A 22,644-nucleotide genomic window follows, 5' to 3' on the forward strand; every position below is an offset into this window, starting at 1 on the left:
ATTTTAAAATCCTAATTTCAAGTCAGTGACGGGTGATTGGAGAGCTCTTTTTAGTATGTTTGTTTTTAGCCAGAGGTTTGCTTTTCCTACCAGATACACTGAGATGTGTGTAAGGCCAAAGGCAGGACAGTACTTTTAAGTATCGCCAGGGTCTAATTTCTGCACAGGACATGCTGTAAAATTAGGCTGCTTCTTGCTTCCTTCCACTTTGGGATAAAGCCATACTTTGTCATTTCTGGATGGCTTGTTTAGGGGACTGTACTATATAATAGGTGTTTCTAGTGTCTTGGCATCAGGAAACTTCAGGGTAGCCAAAAAATCAGACCCGGGTAACTTGAGACAGCGAATTGCTTTATCTGTGAAGTGATGATAATGATACTTATCTATAAATTTGGTAAATATTTGTATTAATGGATATTTAGCACATGAGAGGTACTCGATAACATTGCTTTACCAACCGGCATAGCTGTATGAGATGGCAAAACTCCCCTGTTCCCTGTGCTCCCCACATAGCAACAACTACCTGTGTGTCCAGGTTATAAGTCACATGTGGAAATCCCAAAAAGGAAAGGAAAATCCTTCTCTCTCTCACTCTCTTTCTGATTTCTATATTACCTTTAATTTATATAGCTATATGAATAAATGAGTATACATAATTTATAATTTAATATGATTTATTATATATTTGTTTTATAGTGACACTTTATTTATTTATCTATCTATCTATTTATTTATTTATCTATCTATTTATTCCCTTCTTTAACCCCCCCTCCATTCCACCCCTGATCTACAGATGTTGCCATGTCCCCTTAAGGGCTGGATCTCTGAAGGTGGGGGTGTCTCCCTGCACATGCTTGTGGTGAGCGCTGGGGCCTGGTGCCCCTGGGGTATGGTCTGTGGCTCCACCCGAGGCGTGAACCCGGACCTTCTGTGTGTAAGGCAGACGTGCTAACCATTACACTATGGAGCCACCCCCTATAGTGACACTTGAGATGCATCGGCATTTTTCTTTTTCTTTTTTTTTTTAAAAAGAACACAACAAAAAAACAAAAAACAAAAAAAACTTTGGCAAACACGATTGCGGAAGACATGAGGTGGGTGGAAGCATGGAGTGGCCAGAGCACTGACCCCCTGCCCTCCCCCACCCCTGCGCCAGGCATTCAGAGGCCCACGGCGGGCGGCTTCGGTCAGTAGGCTTTCTGGGCAGGGCAGCCCCGCTCCATCCTGCCTCTCACCTCGGCCTCGCAGATTTGCCTGAGTGAGCCCAGGGCTCTCCTTGGGCCCAGTGAGATGCCAGGATCAGCCATTCTCTCGGCTATCAGGACAGATGAGCACCCCAATGAAGGTCACGGTCCTGATGTGGCAGCCTGGAGGTGCAGGAGGTCGTAGGTGTCCTCCACAAGGGCGGGGGGAGCCTGCTCACAGGTCATTCCTGATTTTGACATGACCTTGAGCAGGTTTGCTTATAACGGAAAGTGATGCCCTTCTTCCTACAATATTCTGGATAACACCAAGATCATCAGTGAGGAGCACCAGAAAGAGCTGAAAGCAAGCGCTCTTTCACTACTGTTACCCAGTTGAGATTGATCCACATGGGACCATCAAAGAGAAGTTATCTCATATGGCAGAACAGTGGACCAAATCTCACAATCTCCCGTGTAAGCAGATAGTCAGACGTTTCAGATAGCGCAAGTGGTTAGAGAGTCTAGCACAATGCTTAGGGAGGGTTACAAGATGTTCTAAAACACCCTCCATCAAAACAACAGTCCCTTTTTCATCTTTTCCGCGGCTATTGGTTAAAAGCTGGAAGAAATGATCCCACGATGAAAGTGTTGCACCCCAGCATCTACATTGTGTCTAACTACATGAATTGGGACGAAGATGATTCCCTGCAGAGATTCAAGGGCCAGCTGGTATACAGAACAAGAACAGCTCCATGTGGGAGAACTCCAGTTACTTCCAGTAGCTTCAGGGCAAAACCAACATCCTCCAGCTGGGAGACTCCATAGGGAACCTCACAATGGCTGATGGGGTCCCAGGTGTGGAGAACATTCTCAAGATTGGCTTCCTAAATGACAAGGTGGAGGAGCAGTAGGAGCACTACCTGGAGTCCTATGATATCGTGCTGGAGAAGGAGGAGACACTGGACGTGGCCAATGGGCTGCTATAGCACATCCTGCACCACGGGGACTAGGTGGAGATGCATGGCCCTGAGCATGCAGGTGTGGGGCCAGTCCCTATAGGCTGTAACAAGGAGGGGAGCCTCACTGGGAAGCTGTTCTTCCTGTGAGCCGGCCCTTTCTGGTGTGTGCAGAGGCAAGTCCTGGGCATCCACGAGCTGCTGGGTCCTCAGCCCTCCCTCCTCCTTTCCCTGGTGCCTTTTGTTTGGGTTCTCCAAGGCATGAGGGAGGCCCTGCCAGGTGGGAGGCCCCAAAAGCCATTCCAAATGAACTGTGGACCTATAGGGTGTTCACACTACAGGGATCATTCGAGCAGGAATTCTTTATTTTTCCCCCAAAATTTTAAGCATGGAAAGCTTTTCTTCAAACAAATTGAATGTATAAAACAGATTGAAATATAAAAAAGGAAAAACCTGCTGTTCTGACTTGGGGAGGAGGGAGGAGCAGAGCCTGTACCCCCTTGGTCCTACAGGAGCTGGAATCTCTAAGAAGCCACTAGGGCTCCATGGAACACAGTTTGAAACCCACCGAATTAGCTCAGAAGACCCTCTGAGTACAGCCTAACCGAGTCTGTGGGAATCCAAGTGGGCAGTTGGAGTTGGAAGGATGTGTTTCTGACCTGGAATGATTTGGCTGTTAAACTTGAAATTCAGTTGGGTCTGGGCAAGTCTGTCTGCAGAACCTGTTCTTTAGGGGTCTCCAAAGGGATTTAATTGGGTGTGGATTTTCCCTGGTGCCCTTGGCTCCTGTCCTTCCTTGTAATCCTCTTGTGGGTCCAGGGCCACTAAAATGGATGACTTAAGGGGGGTTGAGGCCAGGGACCTGAAGGGAAAAGGTGCCCTGTGGCAAAGTGTAAAGAAGTGGTTTATGGGGGGGGGGGGGGAGTCATGCATTTAAACTATTTCTGGTTTTCTAATTACAAAACAAAATTTCCCTTGCTCTCAGTTTAATTTAGTACTTACAAGATGCTGGATGATTAGTCATTAATCAATAATTGAATGCATGATTGTCAGTTACCAAAGCCATGCTGCACATAGTTATTAGAACTAACTAGTTTTTCTTGATGCTCCACACTCACTTTTTTCAGTGTCCCGATCAGAAATGCAATAAATCAGAACTTTGTGAATATTCAATAAGAGAGTTTTTTAAATTTATGAATTGCCACACATTCCAGGATGAAATTTCTGATGCTCCCTTGTTATATTCCTATTGTACATAAGACTTTTCTCACAGAGCTGTAAAAATTATTGTCCTGAGATCTAGGATTTCTCATTCATGACATTTCATTTTAGTCTTTGGAGGTGTAACTGCATCTCTGAACATTCCAGTAGGCTTGCTAGAAGGTTTATTCCTTTCCTTCAAGGCTTTTAAAATTTTAAAATCTTGGGATATATATACTTGGTTGAAAATAGACTAGAATATGAGGCCTGGCTGATGGTTTTGGAATCTCCACGATAATCATATTATTTATTTCTTCTGCCAGATATTGTGAGAATTAATTATTGAAGAAAAGAAAAAAAGAGAGAGAAAAGAAAAAACCAACTCTGGTAGCAGTAAATGCAATAATTAAATGAAAACTGTATGTTGAAATTGCAGTTGGGATAGGAAATTAAATTATGCAAAAGAGTGTTATAGATTTGGACATTTTCATACTGTTAATAAATCTATTCATAATTCATTTTCTTGTAGGCTATGATAAAATAGCATAAATAGCTTCATTTGTAAGGCTGTGGATTTTCCTATTCTTAATTGGGTGATGGCTAAAACTAAATGCTTCTGGATGACTGAATATATAAATGTTTAAAATGATCAGTTATAATAGTTTTCTAGGCATATTTGTTTATTTAATATTATTGCATTTATTTTTGGATACTAGCATAGTGCAGATTTTGTATAAAGATTGCACCCAATATGGTGTGAGTTTGATATGCTTTTTAAGAAAAAGATATTATCTCTTTGCTTTTGAAGAAAGCACTCTGATACTCATTGAATAAATATTACATGCCAGGCACTGTACTAGCTACTTTATAAATGTTACCATTTCATCTTCATGATAGATCTAAAGGCAGGTACATTAACCCCGTTCAACTAATGAGGAAACAAGCTCAAAGAAAGTAGGAGTTAGTCCAAGGCTGCATAGATGGCTATTGGCAGAGCAGTGGCTCTGAGGCAGGTGTTTTGGGTCTCTAAAACTTGCATTCTTTCCATTACCTGTAGCCTGACACCTTGTACACTCAGGTAAGTTTAGTACCTGAGCATGTAAGAGCCAGGGCTGTCTCATTTGGAGGTAATTTCTTGCTGTAGCATTGGCCAAGTAGTGGCTGAATATCAGCCCCTTTGTTCCTTGAGCATTTAGAGTAGCCACCCCTGTAGTGGCTATTATGTTGCTCCCCAGGAGCTGTATTTGGGCCGATGACAGGAGCTACTAAAAATCAACCTCGCATTCCTGCTGAGGAGCCTACAGATAGATGTAAGGTCTTCATTCCAAGAAGCACGTGGGGACCAGATACAACCACCGAAGATGGCTGCCTTGCAGGAATGGGAGCACGTGGTCTTGAGCTGCTTGGGTCTGTGTTGCTCTGGATTTGTGATTCATAGGGATGAGGCTATGGCATTCACCAAAAGATGAATAAATATTGGAGGATTTCTACAAGCACGTGTATGTCTGCTCGAATGAGGTTATCTATAGATTCACAGCAACAACTAGTCAAGAGGTATTTCTAGATATGCTTAACAGACTGAGGGCTGTCACTATTCCACACTCAATAGATAGCTGCTGATTCTTCAGAAAGGAGTGCGAGGAGGGACGGTTAAGGTAGGCCCGCTCTGCTCCTTGCTGGCTGTGCGACCTTGGGCAAAACTTAACCTTTAAGCCTCTTTTCTTCCTCTATAAAATTGGGTTTTAACAGTACCTGTCTCACAGAGGTATGACGATTGAGTAAAATAATTTTATAGAATACCCAGTACATATTAAGTACTCAATGATTGTTAGTGCTCAACAGCTGTTATTTTTGTTTTTCTTCTTTTAGACTCTTCCTCTGCTGCTAGTAGGAAAGGTTAATCGCAGGTATCAAAATGGGCAATAGCAGAATCAACACAACACATTCATCTCCTGTTCCTGTCCTGTTTATACCACTATTTAATCTCTAGTTAATGACTTGTATTTGACTAGGAATCACTTTGAGTTCATTAGCCAATAGTAAAGTTTTTAACCTTTTGCCACTTAGGGAAATGATCGCCAATCTAAGTCAACTGTAGGATCCAGTGATAACTCATCACCTCAGCCCCCAAAGAGGAAAGGGAAAAAAGAGGATGTGAATTTGGAAAAATCTACGAAAGGGAAACAAAATGTTAACTTAAAGAACTCGCCACAAACAGTTCCAAACAGTGGTAAGTTTGTTGTTATTATTGTATCGTTATTATTGATTATTATTGTCTTAAGGCTGTGATACAATTTTAACTCTTAAATAGATCAGTTGGTTTCTCAGCACCCACAGAAGACACTCCTTATCATCATATCTGAGAGTTTTCACAGGAGAAAACTGTGTATGAGAGGTGCTACTGTTTTTCATGATTATTTTCTATTTATAATTAGAGATTATACTGTAAGGACACATGTTTTGAGGTAAAATATTTCTCATGGTAGTTTTTTTTACCACCCTGGGTAAATTTTACCACCCTGTGCTTAACATGTTTACCAACTACTGCTGACACTGGTGTCTCTTATTTGTGTGTCTACAACCCTTGTCCACGTTCGTTATGAATTACCATTAGTCACAAAAAGATATTTTACTAATTTTGCTGACATCCACAAGAATGCTAACCACACAAAAAACTTTACCAGTGAACGATAAGTACCAAAATTAGTTATGTATCTTGCATTACCAAGTGAGAGACAATATGAAATAATTTTTACAAATTTTGTATTAGTGCAAGATTTCAGGATAAAAAAATGTGATGAACTAAGCACACGTTAGTTTTTTAGTTAAGACAGGCTCTTTGGGGTTTCATTCCAAGCATGTTTTCAGTGGGGCAAGCACATGAGACTGTAACAATGCTGCAGGCGTGGCGGGCTGGCTGGGACATGGCCTAGTGGAGTGGCTGCTTCTTCACCCTGGACTCACATACCCTGCAGAGGGACATACTGGGGTGCCCAGGAAGAGGGTAAATGGGATGAGGTTTCAGATTCATAACCAGAGCTCCATCTTCTGTCTGGAAGCTCCAGGTCATTTCAGAGTCTAAGTGAAGAGTCACATTAGAATTACAGCTAATACGGGGTTCACAATTGAGGAGACAGCATGAACTTATGTGGGGGTTTAGAGGATGCTACCCAGGTGATTAAAGAGTCCAAAAGAAAGATGTGTTGAGACCAAATTAAAAGAAGAAGCTGAATGAATGAGTTAATTACATAGAGAAGAAAGAGGGGAAGAGGGTTTAAATCTTCAGTGATTTAAATGATGGAGATTAGCTGGAAGTTGAGAGTCCTAGAGTCTTGTGCCAGTTCTTCTCTTGACCTTGGGCAAGTCGCCTAACTTTTTTGGGCCCCATTTGCCATCTACAAAATGTAAGTTTATGCTAAGATTTACCTTTAAAGTTTTGCTTATCTTTAAGTTTGTGTAGTCCTCTTTATTGACCATGAAACCCAGAGGCCAGGGTGAAATGCAGTCAACAAATGTTTATTGAACGCTTATTGTATGGCAGACAATGAAGGGGGAAAAAGCTAGTCTGGAACAACATGCCATACCTTGAGCATTAAAAATATGTATTTTAATCAATATACACTAGATTGTGAAGCCCCCAAGGCTATGAGCTATGTCTTACTAGTTGTTTTTTGCTTTTAATCCCCAACAACTGGCACAGTTCTGATACATATGAGACACTTAATAAACATTGAGGAATGAATGATGGAAGTTACAAAATAGATAAGTCTCTGTAATACTTTAAAACCCACAAAGAAACAGGATCCATTTTAAACCTTTCTGAATTGATTAAGGATTTTTATAAAATGTTACTCGCTTATTTTCTGTGAGGCTCTCATTAGCTTACTAAAATCTCAACTCCTACTTCCCATATACATTTTTAAAGTTTTTAGACTTAGTAGTTGTCCCTCAGTAGAAAGGGAAACCATCCTCTTGTCAGGTATCTTATTTGTAGAAACTTGAGAAATGAGGCGGTATCAACATTTTCCTCTTTTACAGGAAAACAGCCTTTATTAAAAAGTTGAATTATCAGTACTTTTGCTTTTGTGGCAATTCACGAATAGTTTGCAGCAAAAATTGTATCTATGAGGATAAAAATAAAAATATGTTGAACACTGAAGCAAGTCATATTTTAAAAGTGCTAAGAAAGATTAGAAACCCTCAGCTGGTCTTTCCTTGTCTTTAGAGAATCCTGCAGCTGTTTTAGATAATTGCCCATTTTAAATGTATATTTTCCAATGTAGTTTTATAACATACAGATTATGAGGTTTTAACTGCTGGATCTCATTGTTGTATAGAACAACCACTGGTGTTTTTCAAATAAAAGTTTTGGGGACTGAATTTTTTTTCCCAGTAAGAGGCTTATTCCCCACTGGTCTGGAAGCACATATATGCATTTAGATGGTGCATTTTGTGTCTTTTCATCTTGATTAAAAAGAACATATTACCTAGAAAATGAATCTTGCCTTCCAAAAACAATTTTTCCCAGGGAAAATAAGAAAAAAAATTTTTTGTGCAGTTCATTAGATTAAATCATCACTTGGTAAACTTAAGAATATTCGCTTAAATCGATAATTTTGTAAACTGTGCTATTTCTCTTTATCAGATCTCCCTCCAGATGTCTTTGGCTATAGAAATGTTCCAGGTTATATTATCAAAAGTATCCCTCTTTCTTTCTCATTTTTTTTACTCCATAATTCAGCTTTCATATTCTTTTATTATCGCTCTAGCTTTCTGCATTAATGTCATCTATTTTAGTAATTAGAACCAAGTGTGTGCTTTTGGATAGAGGCCGCTTATTTTTTAGAAAGGTAAAAGCGATTATGACTTGAAGCAAAGTGAAAGGGAAGGTATGTGGTGAGTGAGTCAAGATGATGAGTAAAAAAAATGCAATAATTTAATACTATATTTCACATTCAAAAATTGTTAAGAGAGTAGGTCTTAAAAGTTCTCATCACAAGAAAAAAATGTTTATAACTATGGATGGGGACAGATGTTAACTAGACTTATTGTGCTGATCATTTCACAATGTATACAAATATCAAACAAATTTTAGAGATGATTTTAGAGATGAAACATAGTTTGTTCTACTTAAAAATATTTTAAATTCGGAATGAAGTAACCTCTTCAGTTTTATTCCAAAGTGTTAAATTTTAGAGTAAGGGTGAATACCTCTGATTATTTCATCATATGTTAAACTGTACAAATTTTTGGCACAGTGTTTTTTACCTACTTACTGTTCTCATGTTAATTAGAAAAAAAGAGATTTGTACCCTTTCTTAATTTTTTTTATAATTAAGATTATAGTCATAAAATTTGCCCCTTTTTACTGCTGATATTTACTGTTATCCTGGTATCTAATGCTATATGAATGAGCAGTGCTGATATCAGTCTGTAGATGGCAACCTGGGTCTAATTTTATTTCTTTTGCTTTTTTTTCTTTTCTTTTTCTCCCCCTGACTGTTTCTTTCTGTAATTTTAAAGCTTAATAATTCAAGCAGAGCAGTGACATATTTCTTCAGGGAGACAAATCCCATTTTCTTTTGGTAGCCAAGATGCAAAGTAAGATTGGTTGGTGATTGATGAAGTTGAGTGTGAAATGCATTTTTAGTGCCGTATTTAAATACCAGCTTAACTGGCCGGCATATGTTTTCCGTACACTTTCCACTTGAGTTGCAGTGCCTTGGGATATGTTTTAGAGGGTGTTAACTAGCTACACTCTCCACTATGAGCAAAGCAGTAATGATAATTACTTTGAGATAGTATTCTAGGATTGGTTATTTTCATTGATATTTTAAATATTTTTTATATGGAAAAATTCAGTGTTTTTAGTACCCCTGGAACATAGGGAGTATAGTGAATTTAGGGCTCCTTAGAAATATTGGAAAGGCTGCAGAGAAAATAGTCTGGTCTGTGTTACTATGCTTTATGTGGTATTGATAATTCTAAATACTTTTTAAAAGTGAGTATTCAAAGGTGGGCGGAACCAAGTCTTGCTTCTTTTGCATGATGTGGTTCTCCGCACGTGTGGGTGTGCGTGTGTGCACGGGCACACACACATGGACTAACAGCCTTGATGCAGTTCCTGGCTCATTCCCAGCATCGGTCTGTGATAGCTCCTAAGGAACTTCTGTTGTTTAGACTCCTGATGAATGATAGGGAGCAGGTGCGGCGCCTGGAAACGATGTCGGAATATTATGACCTTGCTGGGTGACTGCCCTTGAGCAGTCATGCGCTTGAATTTTCTAATAGCTACAACCTGCACATGGCTTGCTGCGTCGCCCCAAGCATGAAGCATTACTGCAATCCATCCTCAAAGTCAGATCGCTGGGCCTTGAAACTTGAGCTTCTTTGGTTCAGCTAGTGAACCAGCTCAGGCACTTACATGGTTCCCATCACGAGGGACTGACTCTGAAGATAAAATAGGAAAAACACATTTTCCAAATGTGCTCTCCCAAGTCTCACCCTCTAAGGGGTATTATTATGTACTGGAGGAAAGTATATGAGAAGGCACAAAGGTGACTTCAAGGTGACTTCACAAGACAGGGCCCTGGTTTTCTTTAATTAGCAAAGGTAAGATTTATGATGCGTGCACTGGTGTCTATTGCCACCACACTCACCCTAGGACAGAGGAATACAGGTCTTCAAGTCCTTCGTTAATTGTAACTTCCCATCTCAATGGCGGTGCATACTGTGAGATATGGGTCAAATTTAGTATTAGTACGTTAAGAATTTATAAAATAAGCATTTATTTTCATGCCTCATGATCCTGTTACAATCACATATTGTACAACAAAATTCCAGTACTGCAAGGAGTTTTAGTCATTTCTTGAAATTTTATTGTGGGGTTCAAAATTCTATCAATAGAAATTAGTATAGTTTGCTGTTCGGTTTTGTGCTGAAAGATTGAAAAATTAGAGTTTGGCTGAATCCTAGTAAGATCTTTAGCTCAGTTTGAGAGGAGTACGATATAAGCCCTTTGTGGTTTTTTTTTTTTTTTTTTTTTTTTTTTTTTTTTATTCCTCATACAGGGTTGAGGTCTCTGCAATAAACTTCTTTCAGGGGCTGCTTTTTACGTAGCCTAGGGTTGGTGTGTGAAGATACTTTCTGTTTGCCAAAGGAGAAGTTTGTGAGCTGTTAAAATTACATAGGCATTTCCAAACCTTTGGAAGATTTTATTTCAGAAAGTTATTTTAAGTAGGTGTTTTGGTACTCACTTAACATTTTCTGTACAAGTAGCTCATAAAGTTTTGTAGAGTCTATAATACATCCTAACATTTGCACTGAACTCATGATGCCATGTAGGTTACCTGCAGTGTGAAATGTAGTTTCTAGTGGAGAAATGAACTAGAAATTCCATTTCAGAATTCCAAGAACTCACATCACCCTGCTACCGAGGGATGCAGAACTGTCTTAGGTCAAATTGCTGGTGTAGATCAGAGCCATGAAATGAAGGATCCAAGTAGGTGTGGGTCAGAGGAGGAATGCGGAATTACACTGGGGTCTGGGCTGAGGTTCTTTTATTAGTTGATACCTTACCTTTGGCTTGTCAACCTCCCTTTTCATAGATGTAACCCATTACTTCTAAGGAAGGGCTCTTCCTTCAAGGACCATCAGGGACCCCAACAAATTTCATAGCATTTCCTTGATTCTGCCTCCAATGGTAGCTCTGAACTTTTCTATAGCTTAGTATAAAGAAAACATGGATCCATACCACTGGTGAGTTTCTGACACACCAGAGACTAAAATGTGGTTCATCTTCTTCTTAGAAGGGAACTAAAACTGGGTTACCCTAGCTGGGCATTTCATCATCTGAGGTAGGGCCCAGACTGAGGCTTGGTCAGGAATGTCTGTGAGATGCTGATGGCAGGGCCAGGAGTGGGGGAGGTGAGGTGGGGATGACAGGGTAGAGAGAGGAGGAAGAAGTAGCCATGGGATTTATTACTCTTCCTCCTTCCCCAACTTCCTCTTTCTTTTGCCAACCTGTGGTGAAATAAAACCAGGATAGGGACCTGGTCCATTAGAGCAGGGGTCCCCAGTTCCCAGGCAGTGAACTGGTACCAGGATCGTGGCCTATTAGAAACGGAGCTGCATGCACAGCAGGAGGTGAGCGGCAGGCAAGCCAGCGAAGCTTCATCTGTATTTCCAGCCACTGCCCAGTGTGAGCATCACTGCCTCAGCTCCACCTCAGATCATCATCAGGCATTAGATTCTCATAGGAGCACTGGTCCGTGGTGCCAAAATGATTGGGGACCGCATAGAATCAGTGACTCCTTGGCGATCATTCACATGTGAGACATAGATAGATAAATACTCAGCAGAATATCCTCCTCAGAGTAGCACTCAGTACTTGTTTTGTGTGTGTATGTGTGTGCAGGTCCATTATGCCTACATTTGTAGTGACAATTGAAATTAAGGACTACAAAAAAACACACACACACACAAAACCACTGAGTAGTGGTACAATTCTGTTTAGAACACCTCAATCGTAGATTTTAATCTGATATTTTATGAGCTTTGTGTACAAATCCTCAGAATTAAATAGTATTTCCCTAGTTTTACAAATGGGGGAAAAAAGAAGAGACAGCAGTTTTCCCAGAGTCAAAGGGTATATCAATGTCTAGTGATTTCTGGAAATTGCCATTCCGACATATACCTGGCTAAGAGGCAGGTATAGCCCTGTGATTCTTTGTAGGGAAGTGAGGGAAGCCTCCATGTGTACGTGATGTAACCTGTCTCCCTTGAGTGCTAAGTGCATTGACGGATCACAGTCGACCCTGAAGCTTATCTGAGAGATTGTGAGGAGTGCCCATTTTTCCCCTCTTTAATTTTTCAGTATTTTATATTCCCTTTGTAAATGAGGATGATCAATTTGAGCCCTTTCTGTTGTGTAGGCAGTAGGAGTGAGTTATTAATAACAAGGAGGTTTTTCTCTTTAGCAATATGGTATAGTAATAGGTCTCCTCTACTCTTGAACAGACCAGGCCAGGACTGAGCTTAAATCTTTAGCATTTAGACCCACTTTTTCAGGGTTTGGGAATCTTGAAGAAGGTAGATAACTCCATTTTCTCTCTTTCGTACTAGCTGCCCAGCACTTAGACATTTTCCTCCAATAGTCAGAATTATATCTTTATTAGTAAATTTTCCTTGATGAAGTAGAAGCAATTTCTTCGTTCATTTCAATGACCAAACTCCATTTACCACTCGTAAGTGTCAAACTGTTTATGTTGTAAGCATTGACATGTTTTTCCTTCTTGGAAGTAAGTCACCCCCTAGGTCTTCGTATCAATTTTGACCATGTAGAAAGTAGCAGCACAGAACCAGAGAACAAGACCCTATCTGTTTAAATGTGTTCAGCATGGTGTCTGGAACAATTACTAAATACTACTTGGTACCTAACACAGGGGAGAGATATATCCTCACATGCTGGTGTCTTTAGTAGACGATTGCCTATTTTATACATGAATTCTATTTTATATATGAATTCTATTTTTATCCTGCTTGGTTACTCCAGTTGTTTTTTAAATAAGATATAACTTTTATTGCAAATCAGCATGCAGCGTTCTATCACGATGTGGGTAAAGGAAAATATAAAGTGCTTTTGAACTTTGCAGTTTTAAAGCTCTCCATTTATTCTTATCTTGTGCAATTGGATAATAATACCAAATTGTTTCTGTGAAATCGGGCAAGGTTTCCTTCCCTTCAAAATGCCATAATAAAACCACTTTTCACCGGGAGGTCTGCAAAGCTGACAGGTCTCCTCTGCCGCTGCACAGGTTAAGAGCATGTGTCTGTCACCTATGGACCGATTGTAGCTAGATTTCTCCGAGGCTTTGTTTTGCTTAATGGTAAGGGTGCCAATACAAAAGTGGGGTCATTTTATGGAGGGTGCTGTGCCATACTAAGAAACAGGAAGCCTCCACCCAAATCACTGAGGGCGACGCCTATGGTTTAGGCTGGCAGCCCAGTGCCTGCACTGCTCCACGGCCCCTTGGGACTGTATAGTGTTTCTGGAGGGTCTAAAGGTAGAGGCTCTTACCCAGGGAACTTACCGTCGTTTCCTAAAGTGGGTTCCATGGAACAGTAGTATTATGGGCTCTTAACAGATATTACTTATAATAAGGGTTCCATGCTCAAATATAAATGTGCGATTATCCAAAAAATTAAGGCATTTTCTTTGCTACTGGATTTCTCAGAGCCTTTTGTATGGAAATAGTCCATGCTTTTTCAGACTCTGGGTCCTTGTTACTGAGAAGCCTGTGGCAGGATTGCTGTTCTCTAGAGCACAATTTGAGAAGCAGTGGGGTCCTCAACGTGTTTCAACATTGCTGCTTCCTTGAAGGTTGTAAGGCATAGGGGAATTTCTGATGAAAATTAAATGAGACACCTTCTTTTTGTGTGGTTCTGACCAGATCAATAGCTAACATAAATGACTCGCATTTTCTGTTGTTTATTCTGTGCCAGGAACTAGACTGAGCATTGTGGTATACAATCTCATTAATCTTCAGATCAGTCCTGTGACGTAGGTGTTATTATCATCACCCCATTTTACTGATGAAGAAGCCGAATGACTGAAAGGTTAAGATGTTTGCATGTGCTCAAATAAGCAGCCAGTAGTGGAAGCTTGGACTCACCGCTTTAGTCTGTATAGGTTACTGTCTTGGCCTCCATGAACTCAAATCCAGGCAGTGAAATTCTGGATCCTGTGCCCCTCAGGGCTCTAGTCTACTGTCCCCTTGATCAATAAATAGTGTATGAATTCATGATGGTGTGTACACTATTCATATTTATTAGTGATGCATTTATTAGTGACGGGAAAAATAAAATTGATAGCATACTCTTAAAAACTTTCACGTTCAGACAGATTGAGGAATTATAGCAAGAGGCAAGGTAACTGTTTGTTTTGTACCCTGACTTGCCAGGTTTGGTTCCCTTACTGGTTATAAAGGAATTTAAAGAGATTTCATGTCAGTGGGAGTGAATGTATAACACCCTTACTGAGTAAGATGATGGTTTCAGGGTCAAGGTGAGGAAAACTTTTCCTCCATGACCCCTACCTTAGGTCTGGTGCCCCCTCTACTGATTAAGCATCCTCTACCATTTATTAATCCCATGCACATATACACACAGAGATGATACACACACGTACACACCCCACTGCCACTCTTATACCATCTTATTCGGCATCTTGTATTTCTCTTAAGTTGCATTTATAGATAGAGACCACTCAGCCACTGGCAAACATTTGAAATTCTAGGTTCCCAGAACAGGATTTCACAAAGAGTTCTCTCATGCTTAGTTAATGACCAAATCAAGCTCTTCTAAAAACAACCAGACAAATGGATCTTGTTTCCGAAGGCCATCTTGAAGTGCAGGGGCTGGAAAGTGGACTGTTGATGGCGCTTTACAAAATGTATAGAGCAAAACTCACTGGGTAGCCTATGAGTTTCATCTATTTATTTATTTTGCTTACAACACTCCCTCGTGGAGCCCTCATATCTCTAGTTCCAGTCTGCAAAGGTTGCTTTCTAGGGCTGCAGTACATATGTTGTCTCGGATGTTTCTTTACCATCATTCTGGGAATTCCTTGTGCTTCTTTTCTACGTGGATCTCAGTTCCAGAGTCTTATGCCTGTCTGTTTGTTAGTTGACTCCAATTTTGGCAGAATTCATCTCCTAGTTGTTTCCCGAGGATGAGTAGATAGATGGGTCATTAGGTTTTGAGACTCAGTGAAAGGAAAGTCTCTTCTTCCTGTTTCTCTGCTCCACTCACCACTCTGCTCTCAGTACTAACCAGAATACTTCTCACACCAGATGTGTGGGGTTTTTTTCCCCACACCAAACAATTCTCTAATTGTTTGGCACCCTACGTTTTAATTCCATTCTGGCACTACCCAGAGCTAGCAAAGAACCCTAGAGATTAAGGGCTCCATCTTACAAGACTGCCTCCTGCCCCACACTTCAGATGTCAATCTCAGGTCCAGGTTGTTTCCTGTGCTTTGACTCACCCTCGATGAATCCACCACCGCTCCCCCCACCCTTGGGTTTGGCAGTTTGCTAGAGCAGCTCACAGACTCAGGAAGACAGTTTACTTACTAGGTTAAAAAGGACAGGACTCAGGAGCAGACAGGTGGAAGAGATGTACAGGGCAGGGTGTGGAGTTTCCTTGCCCTTCCAGCAGCTTCCTGTATTCACCAACCTGGAAGCTTTCCAAATTCATTTGCATAGGTGTTTTTTAAATAGAGGTTTCATTACATAAGCATGATTGGTTAAATCATCGCTTATTAGCGATTAACTTAACCTCCAGTTCCCCCCACCCCCATCCCCAGAAGTAGGGATAGGAGGGGAGGTGTGGGGCTGAAAGTTTCTATCCCCTAATCACATGATTGGTTCTCTTGGCAACCAGCCCCCAATCCTTAGGAGCTTTTCTAAAAGTCGCCTCATTAGCATGAACTCAGATGTGGTTGAAAGGGCTTGTAATGAATAATAAGACATTCCTTTCACCTCAGTTCTGGAGCTATTTCAGGAACTGCGGTTATTTGAGTTATCAAGTTATTTGAGGATTTGAGGACAAATATTATAGCAGAAGACGCTCCTATTCTTTTTTATTGCCTAGGAAATTACAAGGATTTTAGGAGCTGTGTGTCAGGAACCATGAACAGGCTGAAATATATTTTTTATTATATCGCACTATCACATTCTGTGTGTCTGAAAATGTCTTCATCATACTCTCGCATTTAATTTTTAGTTTGCATAGACATGGGATTCTTGGTTGGAAATATTTTTCACTCAGAATTTTGAATGCATTACTTCACTGAATTTTTACTTTCATTGTTGCTGTTAAGAAATCTGATGACATTCTTGTTTCTATTCATCTCAATTTGGGTTTCCCCAAAACTTTGCTTAATAGTTGAGGATCTGAGAAAAAGGACTTGAGTACAAGAAATTCATTTGGGAGGTGATCCCAGAAACCATGGGCAGGTTAGGCATGGAAGGGAGGACAGCAAATAGGAGGGGTCCCCTGTGGGCAACTGGGGCTGAATCCTGCCGGAACCCTCTGAGTGTGTGAAACACACCTCATAATTGTCCCCTGCAGCAGTGAAGAAACTGGGATCTTTGTCTGCCAATTCCTATCCTGCATGGGTTAAGAGTTGTTCCTGGAACGTTAAATTCCTAGTACTGTGGCGTGTCCCACACCAAGGCTAAATGTGCTTCAGTGGTCAGAGAAAGGCCTCAGGCAGAATCTCAGAAACCTGTGGTAGGAAGGCCTGGAAGTATATGGGAACTGTCCATTGCAGCTGTAACAGAACTCTGAGTCGGGCTGCAAAGATACAGACAGGGCTTAGAAGAGGATTTTCTGGAGGAATGGAAATTTCGAAGGCCTGCTGTAGACAAGGAGAAGAACGATGATGGACTTGATAGTCTTTGACAGTGGAATACAGAGGAGAGGACAGATTGGAGAAATACATAGGAGACAGAATGAATACGACCTAAGATCCTATGGGAAGGTATGAAAGGATAAATAAGATTCAAGGGGACACTGAGTATTTTGGCCTGGGTAACAGGGGAGATGATTGGTGTCATTAACTTTCAGGAAATGTGGACATGAAAAGAGAGAAATGTGCATGTTGAGTTAAAGGGACCTACGTGGTATTTGTGGAGATGCACATGGATTAGCTAAAAGCGGAAAGACTCCCCTTGCAAATGTAGATCTGGGTATCATCGCTGGTAGGTGAGAGTTAATGCCGATGGGAAGGAGAAGATTCCCTAGGGAAGACCATAGCCTTAAGAGAAGAGGCAACCCTGACTCAGGAGCAATTACAGAAAGAGGATGTGAAGACATAGGAATGACAAACATTTGTAGAGCACTTATATCTTGAATTACCTCACTTGTTTTATGGAACGAACGTTGAGGGGCAGGTATTATTCTTAAACAGAAGCTATATTATTTATAAAGGGAAATAATAATTTCTATTTTATGAATCTGAAGACTAAGGTACAGAACGGTTTAATATCTTCCAGCCCGCAGCAAGCAAGAAGGTATTTAATAAGTGGCAGCTATTTATTTCCAAGGTATCAGAGCATTTGAACCAAGAACTTTTTGCCCCCAAGTTTAGAGTTCTTCCCATGATTACAGTAGCCTTAATCAGATTTATAGTTGTCTATAGCCTAAATGTGTTGGAGAGATTCTGTGTATGTTTTATGTAAAGCTAAGACCAAATGGAAGGCACTGAACCCTAAGTCCTATCAGTGCAGTGATCTTCCATACATTGTACCTTGTGCAGTGTTGTAAATCTTGTGAGCATAGCACCAGGAAAAGCAAAAAAGCACTGACATCTCAGATCAGAAACAGAGGCAGAGTCATTCTGCAGTGTAATTGAACACCAAAGAATAATAGTAAAAGAAAAATTGATTTAAACTGTACTTAATGAGGGATACGAAGAAAATGATAGTTCAGAACTCTAAATTTTTTTTTTTTTAATATGAAGTGAAAATTTAGCAATCTGAAAATGAGTGACTATTCCTCTAAAACCACCAAAAAGGTCCAGTTGAAAGAATAAGTAGTTCTCATGTCAGACTGGCCCAAGAATGGATTAGGAACAAAAGGGAATAATGGCTGTATTTATTATTACTACTACTACTACTACTACTACTACTACTAATAATAATAATAATAATAAAAGCATCATTTATCCCTCATTGATACCAAAGTTCTCAATAACTTTATCTAATTTTGGAATGAGTGGTGTGGGCTCTCACTGTTCTGGGAGACAGGATGAGTAACCATCCAGGACAGAAACTTAAAAGGAAGCAGTGAACATCATGATAGACAAACGGACTGCGTAGTTTCTCCAGTGCTTTCTGTGCTAACTGGTTTGAGATTTATTACATTTTCAATTTCCTAAGGTTTGCTAACAAAACAGAGTTCCAGATCTAATTAGTCCAGCAGCACTCAATAATGTTTAGATGAATGAGGCCATCCCTTAGGAATTTTTATTTTCCGAGCAAATCTCAGATAGAAGGGACCAAAGAATAAAAAGTTTCTTTAGTAGGTAGATGGATATAAGGCCGTTTTTTTTTCATTTGTGAAGCAGGTTTTCTGTTTAATTTTTAGAAATTAGTTGGGAGAATAATCAAATTCTCTTTAGACTTTATTCTCAGGTTCACCCTGAGGTTATAATTTAGAAGCGTGATTATGGTTATTTAGCATTTTTATGATAATGGAACATTAATGAAAATGAATGAGAAAACACTTTTATAAAGTAGGAAGTGCCTAAAGAGGCTTTTGGTTAATAGCACTATCTATTAAGGAGACATGAATTAGTTTGGACTGGTTTCCATGCCAGGAATGAGAATCTTGAGTACCTAGAATTAGGGAGCCTGGAGATGGGGAGGGAGGTACCCATTATTAATTCATGGTTCCCTAGGTGGCTGCTCTCTCACTGCTTCCCTCCCTCTCCCAAGACACAGTTGCCGCTCTAGTCTGAAGCCCAAAGCTGAAGAAGTCTTCAAAAAATGATGAAGTTAAAGGTCAGTAGAGTAAGGAAGAAATAGAAAGGAGAGAGGAAGAAAAGGTCAGCTGGGCAGACGAAATCATTTCTTCTAATAAAAATTTTTAAAACTAAAAAGAACCTTAAACATTCATTCTCTTTTACTCTAGTTAGCTTCTAGATAGTTCCCTTATTTCCCCTTGCTCCATCATGTTTTATTGTCAGCATGGTGAGTACTCTTCTCAGAGGAGAGGCCTAAAAATGAAGGTTAAAATTGAATTGGAGACACAAAAGTGCCTCTAGGTCAAAGGGCTGCAGGACAGGGCAAATTTCCCTGAGTGGGGGTAGGCCAAGCCCTGCTCTGAGAGAAGAAGAGTGTTCTTGGAGGAGAGTGTAGAAAGAAAGAATTCTAACATACGCCAAAGTTAGAGTCAAAAGGAAAGTTTATTGGAGAAGCGGTAACACTCTGTAGACAGAGCATGGTATCCTGTCAGAGGCAGAGTGAGAGAGCCTCAGAGAGACTCAGAGGGCCAGAGACAACAGAGAGAGAGAGAGAGAGAGAGAGAGAGAGAGAGAGAGAGAGAGAGAGAGAGAGAGAGAGAGAGAGACAAGGACAGCGAGAGAGACAGTAAAGGCACTGAGAGGGACCCAGGGGATTTTGATTTATATATTATTCTTTAGTTCCTTTGAGTTACAGTTTAAAGACTTTGTTTACCTATGTCCTTTGATATGGACATGCAGTGAGGAAGGATAAGAGTATGTAGTGTGAAAAGGTAAGAATATGTAATGTGAAAGGCCTGCAGGGCAATTCTCAGCCTTTAATCTATAGGCTCCCTAATGATTTTAGCCATAGGGAATGGACGATTTTATTTTGTGTAGGGCAGCCACGTAAAGACTCTGTGTCTCCTGTTTCACCTTCACGGGTGTGGGGAATGGGTTGTCAGCAATCCCAGCAGAAATCTTCCTTTGCTCTGCAGGTGTCCTCCCGGCCTGGCTGCAAGGCCGGGCCGATCAGCATATTGCAGTCTCTGAATGTAGATTGATTAAACAATTTAGTTCTCTTGCCTCTTCCCTACATTAAAGGTAGGATATGGCAAGTGGAGTACAACATGTAAAGGCTTAGAGAGAGGAGAGAGAGGTTAAATCTGACTTCTGAGATAGGGAATTGATGTTTATTTGAGAGAGGAAGTTCTGGGCATAGAATTTGGAGGAAAAAAAGAAAAGTAGAGAACCGGGATTTATTTCAGCATTTAAATCTCTAATGCATTTTAAACTCAGAGTAGTTGAATGTTAATTAATCCTCCAAATTAGAATAGTAATTTAATTTAATATGAGCAGGGAAGGGGAGATGTTATTTAGAAATTTGTTTATTGGACAATGGAGAATTACTATAATTTTCCCCCCTTTTTTGGTGGTGGTGGGGAAGCTTTTCATCAATGGTTTAATCTTCCAATGTTATTTTTATAATCTTTCTCAGATTAGTGCGAAATTTCCCATGTACTCTTCTTAAAAATCACAATAGTGACAGTGAACATCACTGTTTACACTAAAGGCCACCGTCCCCCCACCCCAAAGTGTGATTTTTCCTTAAGGTGAGTGAGTAATAGGCTTTCATTTTTCACTATTATACATCCCTCGCTAAAGAACTTAACATTCTCAACAGCCTCCTTATAGACATGACATTGAAATTCATTTCCAGGCTAATCACTTCTCTTAGTTAAAGGTCCATATTTCTTACTACTTGAAATTCCTACTTTGATTTCTCACAGACACCCTGCATGCATATATTTGAGAGAGAGAGAGAGAGAGAGAGAGAGAGAGAGAGAGAGAGAGCGCGTTTGTGTGTGTGTGTATTTTCTAAGGCCCTATTTGCCTCTATATACTTAGTTTTCTTCACACATCCCTTGTCTCAGGGTACCATCAAGCCAGACACCAAGATCTGTTGTGTTGGTGGCTGGGGGTTAGAGGAAGAGTACACAGTTTCTATCGGTTTGCAGTGATAATTCAGGACATGAACAGACCCAGCCCCATTCCATTCCAATCCCTTCTACTGTCACTCCTTCCATCCTTTAAATCTTATTAATTTTGCAGGTGGTCTAGACTTTTCTTGTTCTTCATTCTTCACACCAAATCACGGCTAATTTGCATTGATTTTACCTTCTCAGAGTCTCTTAAATTTGGCACTTCTTTCTTTCCTAATTTAAGCTCCTGTTTTTGACAGACTCCTGAAGCCTTCTAGATGGTCTTCCAAGTGCCTCGCCATCTATCCTTCCCAGTCTGCCAGAGTGGTATCCTAAAAATGAAATTCCTTCAGAAGTTTCCCACTCTCAGCCTTTCTGTCCAACCTCATGTTCCACCAGCCTCCTACATGCACGCTGGACATGCAATATCTTCTAGAGTGTCTTGATTCCATGAACCTTTTCCATAGCCCTTTGCATGTGCCTGGGATGCCCTCTCAGTTCTCGTCAACTTTGTTCTCTTAAAGACTCACTGTGGCATCATCTGTTCTGTAAACTGTCCCAATTCTCTCAGAGTAGAGCCTTTCCTCTGTCTGCCTCCACAGCAGTAAATGGCTTGACAGTGGAGAGGTTTTGCATCGTAATGGGACCATTAATTCTCATGCCCTCCTTCCTCATTGGTTCCGGAACAGGTTAAGAGCCGGCACTCCTCATTGTTATTCTTACTCACCTTTGTGAGCCATCATCTGGTTTCGTTTCTAACATGTAGTTAGCTTTCTGTAAATTGATGAGAGAACGACTGAATTTTTCCAAACATTGTATGATTTTTTTTTTTTGCTTTGTCTTTATTGGAATGTAGGCATTGCAATTATTTATGATGATATTTCTTAATCAAGTTTAGGTTGATTAAATCAGATTTGCTAATCAAAACTCTCCTGGTGGCACAGAGATTAAAAGAGTCTCTGCCTGCCATAGCCTTGAAACAAAGTAGATATATACCATGTAAGCCAAGACATTTTATTCAAATTAACGAGAAGGAATAGGTTAGAGAAAAGACTGCTTAGTTGATTTAAGAAATCAGTGTTAGAGCTGAGGTGCAATATATAGCTCTGTGTGGGGAAAAATGAAAAATTAATTTTGTTGTAATTTAATTTAAAAAATGGTCAAATGGCCCCTGAACTGGTGTACTGTGTTGCCAAGATATCAGCCTTAAGAACCCACCTCTAAAAAAACAGAGACTTTTAAAACCAAACTGAGCTGATAAATTTTCTTCAGTTTATAATGTGAAATTATTCTTTGTGCTCTCTACGTGATATCGGATTTTCCATTATTAGAGGATTTAAAAACCACTTTGGACTAAATATTATTTACATTTCTAATTCCTCATATTAAACAGTGGCCCCCCAAGCAAAATTTACAGAGGTTCACTTCTTAGCATCTTCGTAAATCCCTCTTCTGTTCATACACAGACGCAGGCTACTCACTTTTCTCGATTTTTTTTTTCTTGAGCTCTATTCTCTTAGACCCTAACTGGCAGAAATTTCCAATTTTTGAAGATTCTTCTCTTTACCTGAGTATCCAACTATCTGCCAGAAGGGCAAGTAGCTAGCTACACCAACACACAGACACACACATAACACTGGGCACATTTTTTCACAACAAACTTTTTACTGGCATGACTCACACAGAAGAGCTGAGATCTGAAGTAGACTTCTTGATGAATTTTCACAAAGCAGGTAGACCAGTGTAACCAGCAGCCAGGTCAAGAGATAGAAGGCTACCAGTGTGAGGTTTTTTTTTCTCCCCAACACCAAATA

General features: G+C 40.2%; 1 protein-coding gene across 4 annotated transcripts in view; it reads left to right on the forward strand.

Annotated features, from left to right (window-relative positions):
• Nucleotides 1-22,644, forward strand: part of DCDC2 (doublecortin domain containing 2) — a 148,835-nt gene that overhangs the window by 59,454 nt on the left and 66,737 nt on the right. For all 4 annotated transcript variants that reach the window (XM_036236683.1, XM_016151861.2, XM_036236681.1 and 1 more), the window contains one exon: nucleotides 5,408-5,570. In XM_036236683.1, the coding sequence (XP_036092576.1) occupies nucleotides 5,408-5,570 (163 nt within the window). The remainder of the gene's footprint in view (nucleotides 1-5,407; nucleotides 5,571-22,644) is intronic.

Source organism: Rousettus aegyptiacus, unplaced genomic scaffold (assembly GCF_014176215.1).
Source record: "Rousettus aegyptiacus isolate mRouAeg1 unplaced genomic scaffold, mRouAeg1.p scaffold_m13_p_1, whole genome shotgun sequence".
In the NCBI taxonomy this organism is placed as follows: domain Eukaryota; kingdom Metazoa; phylum Chordata; class Mammalia; order Chiroptera; family Pteropodidae; genus Rousettus; species Rousettus aegyptiacus.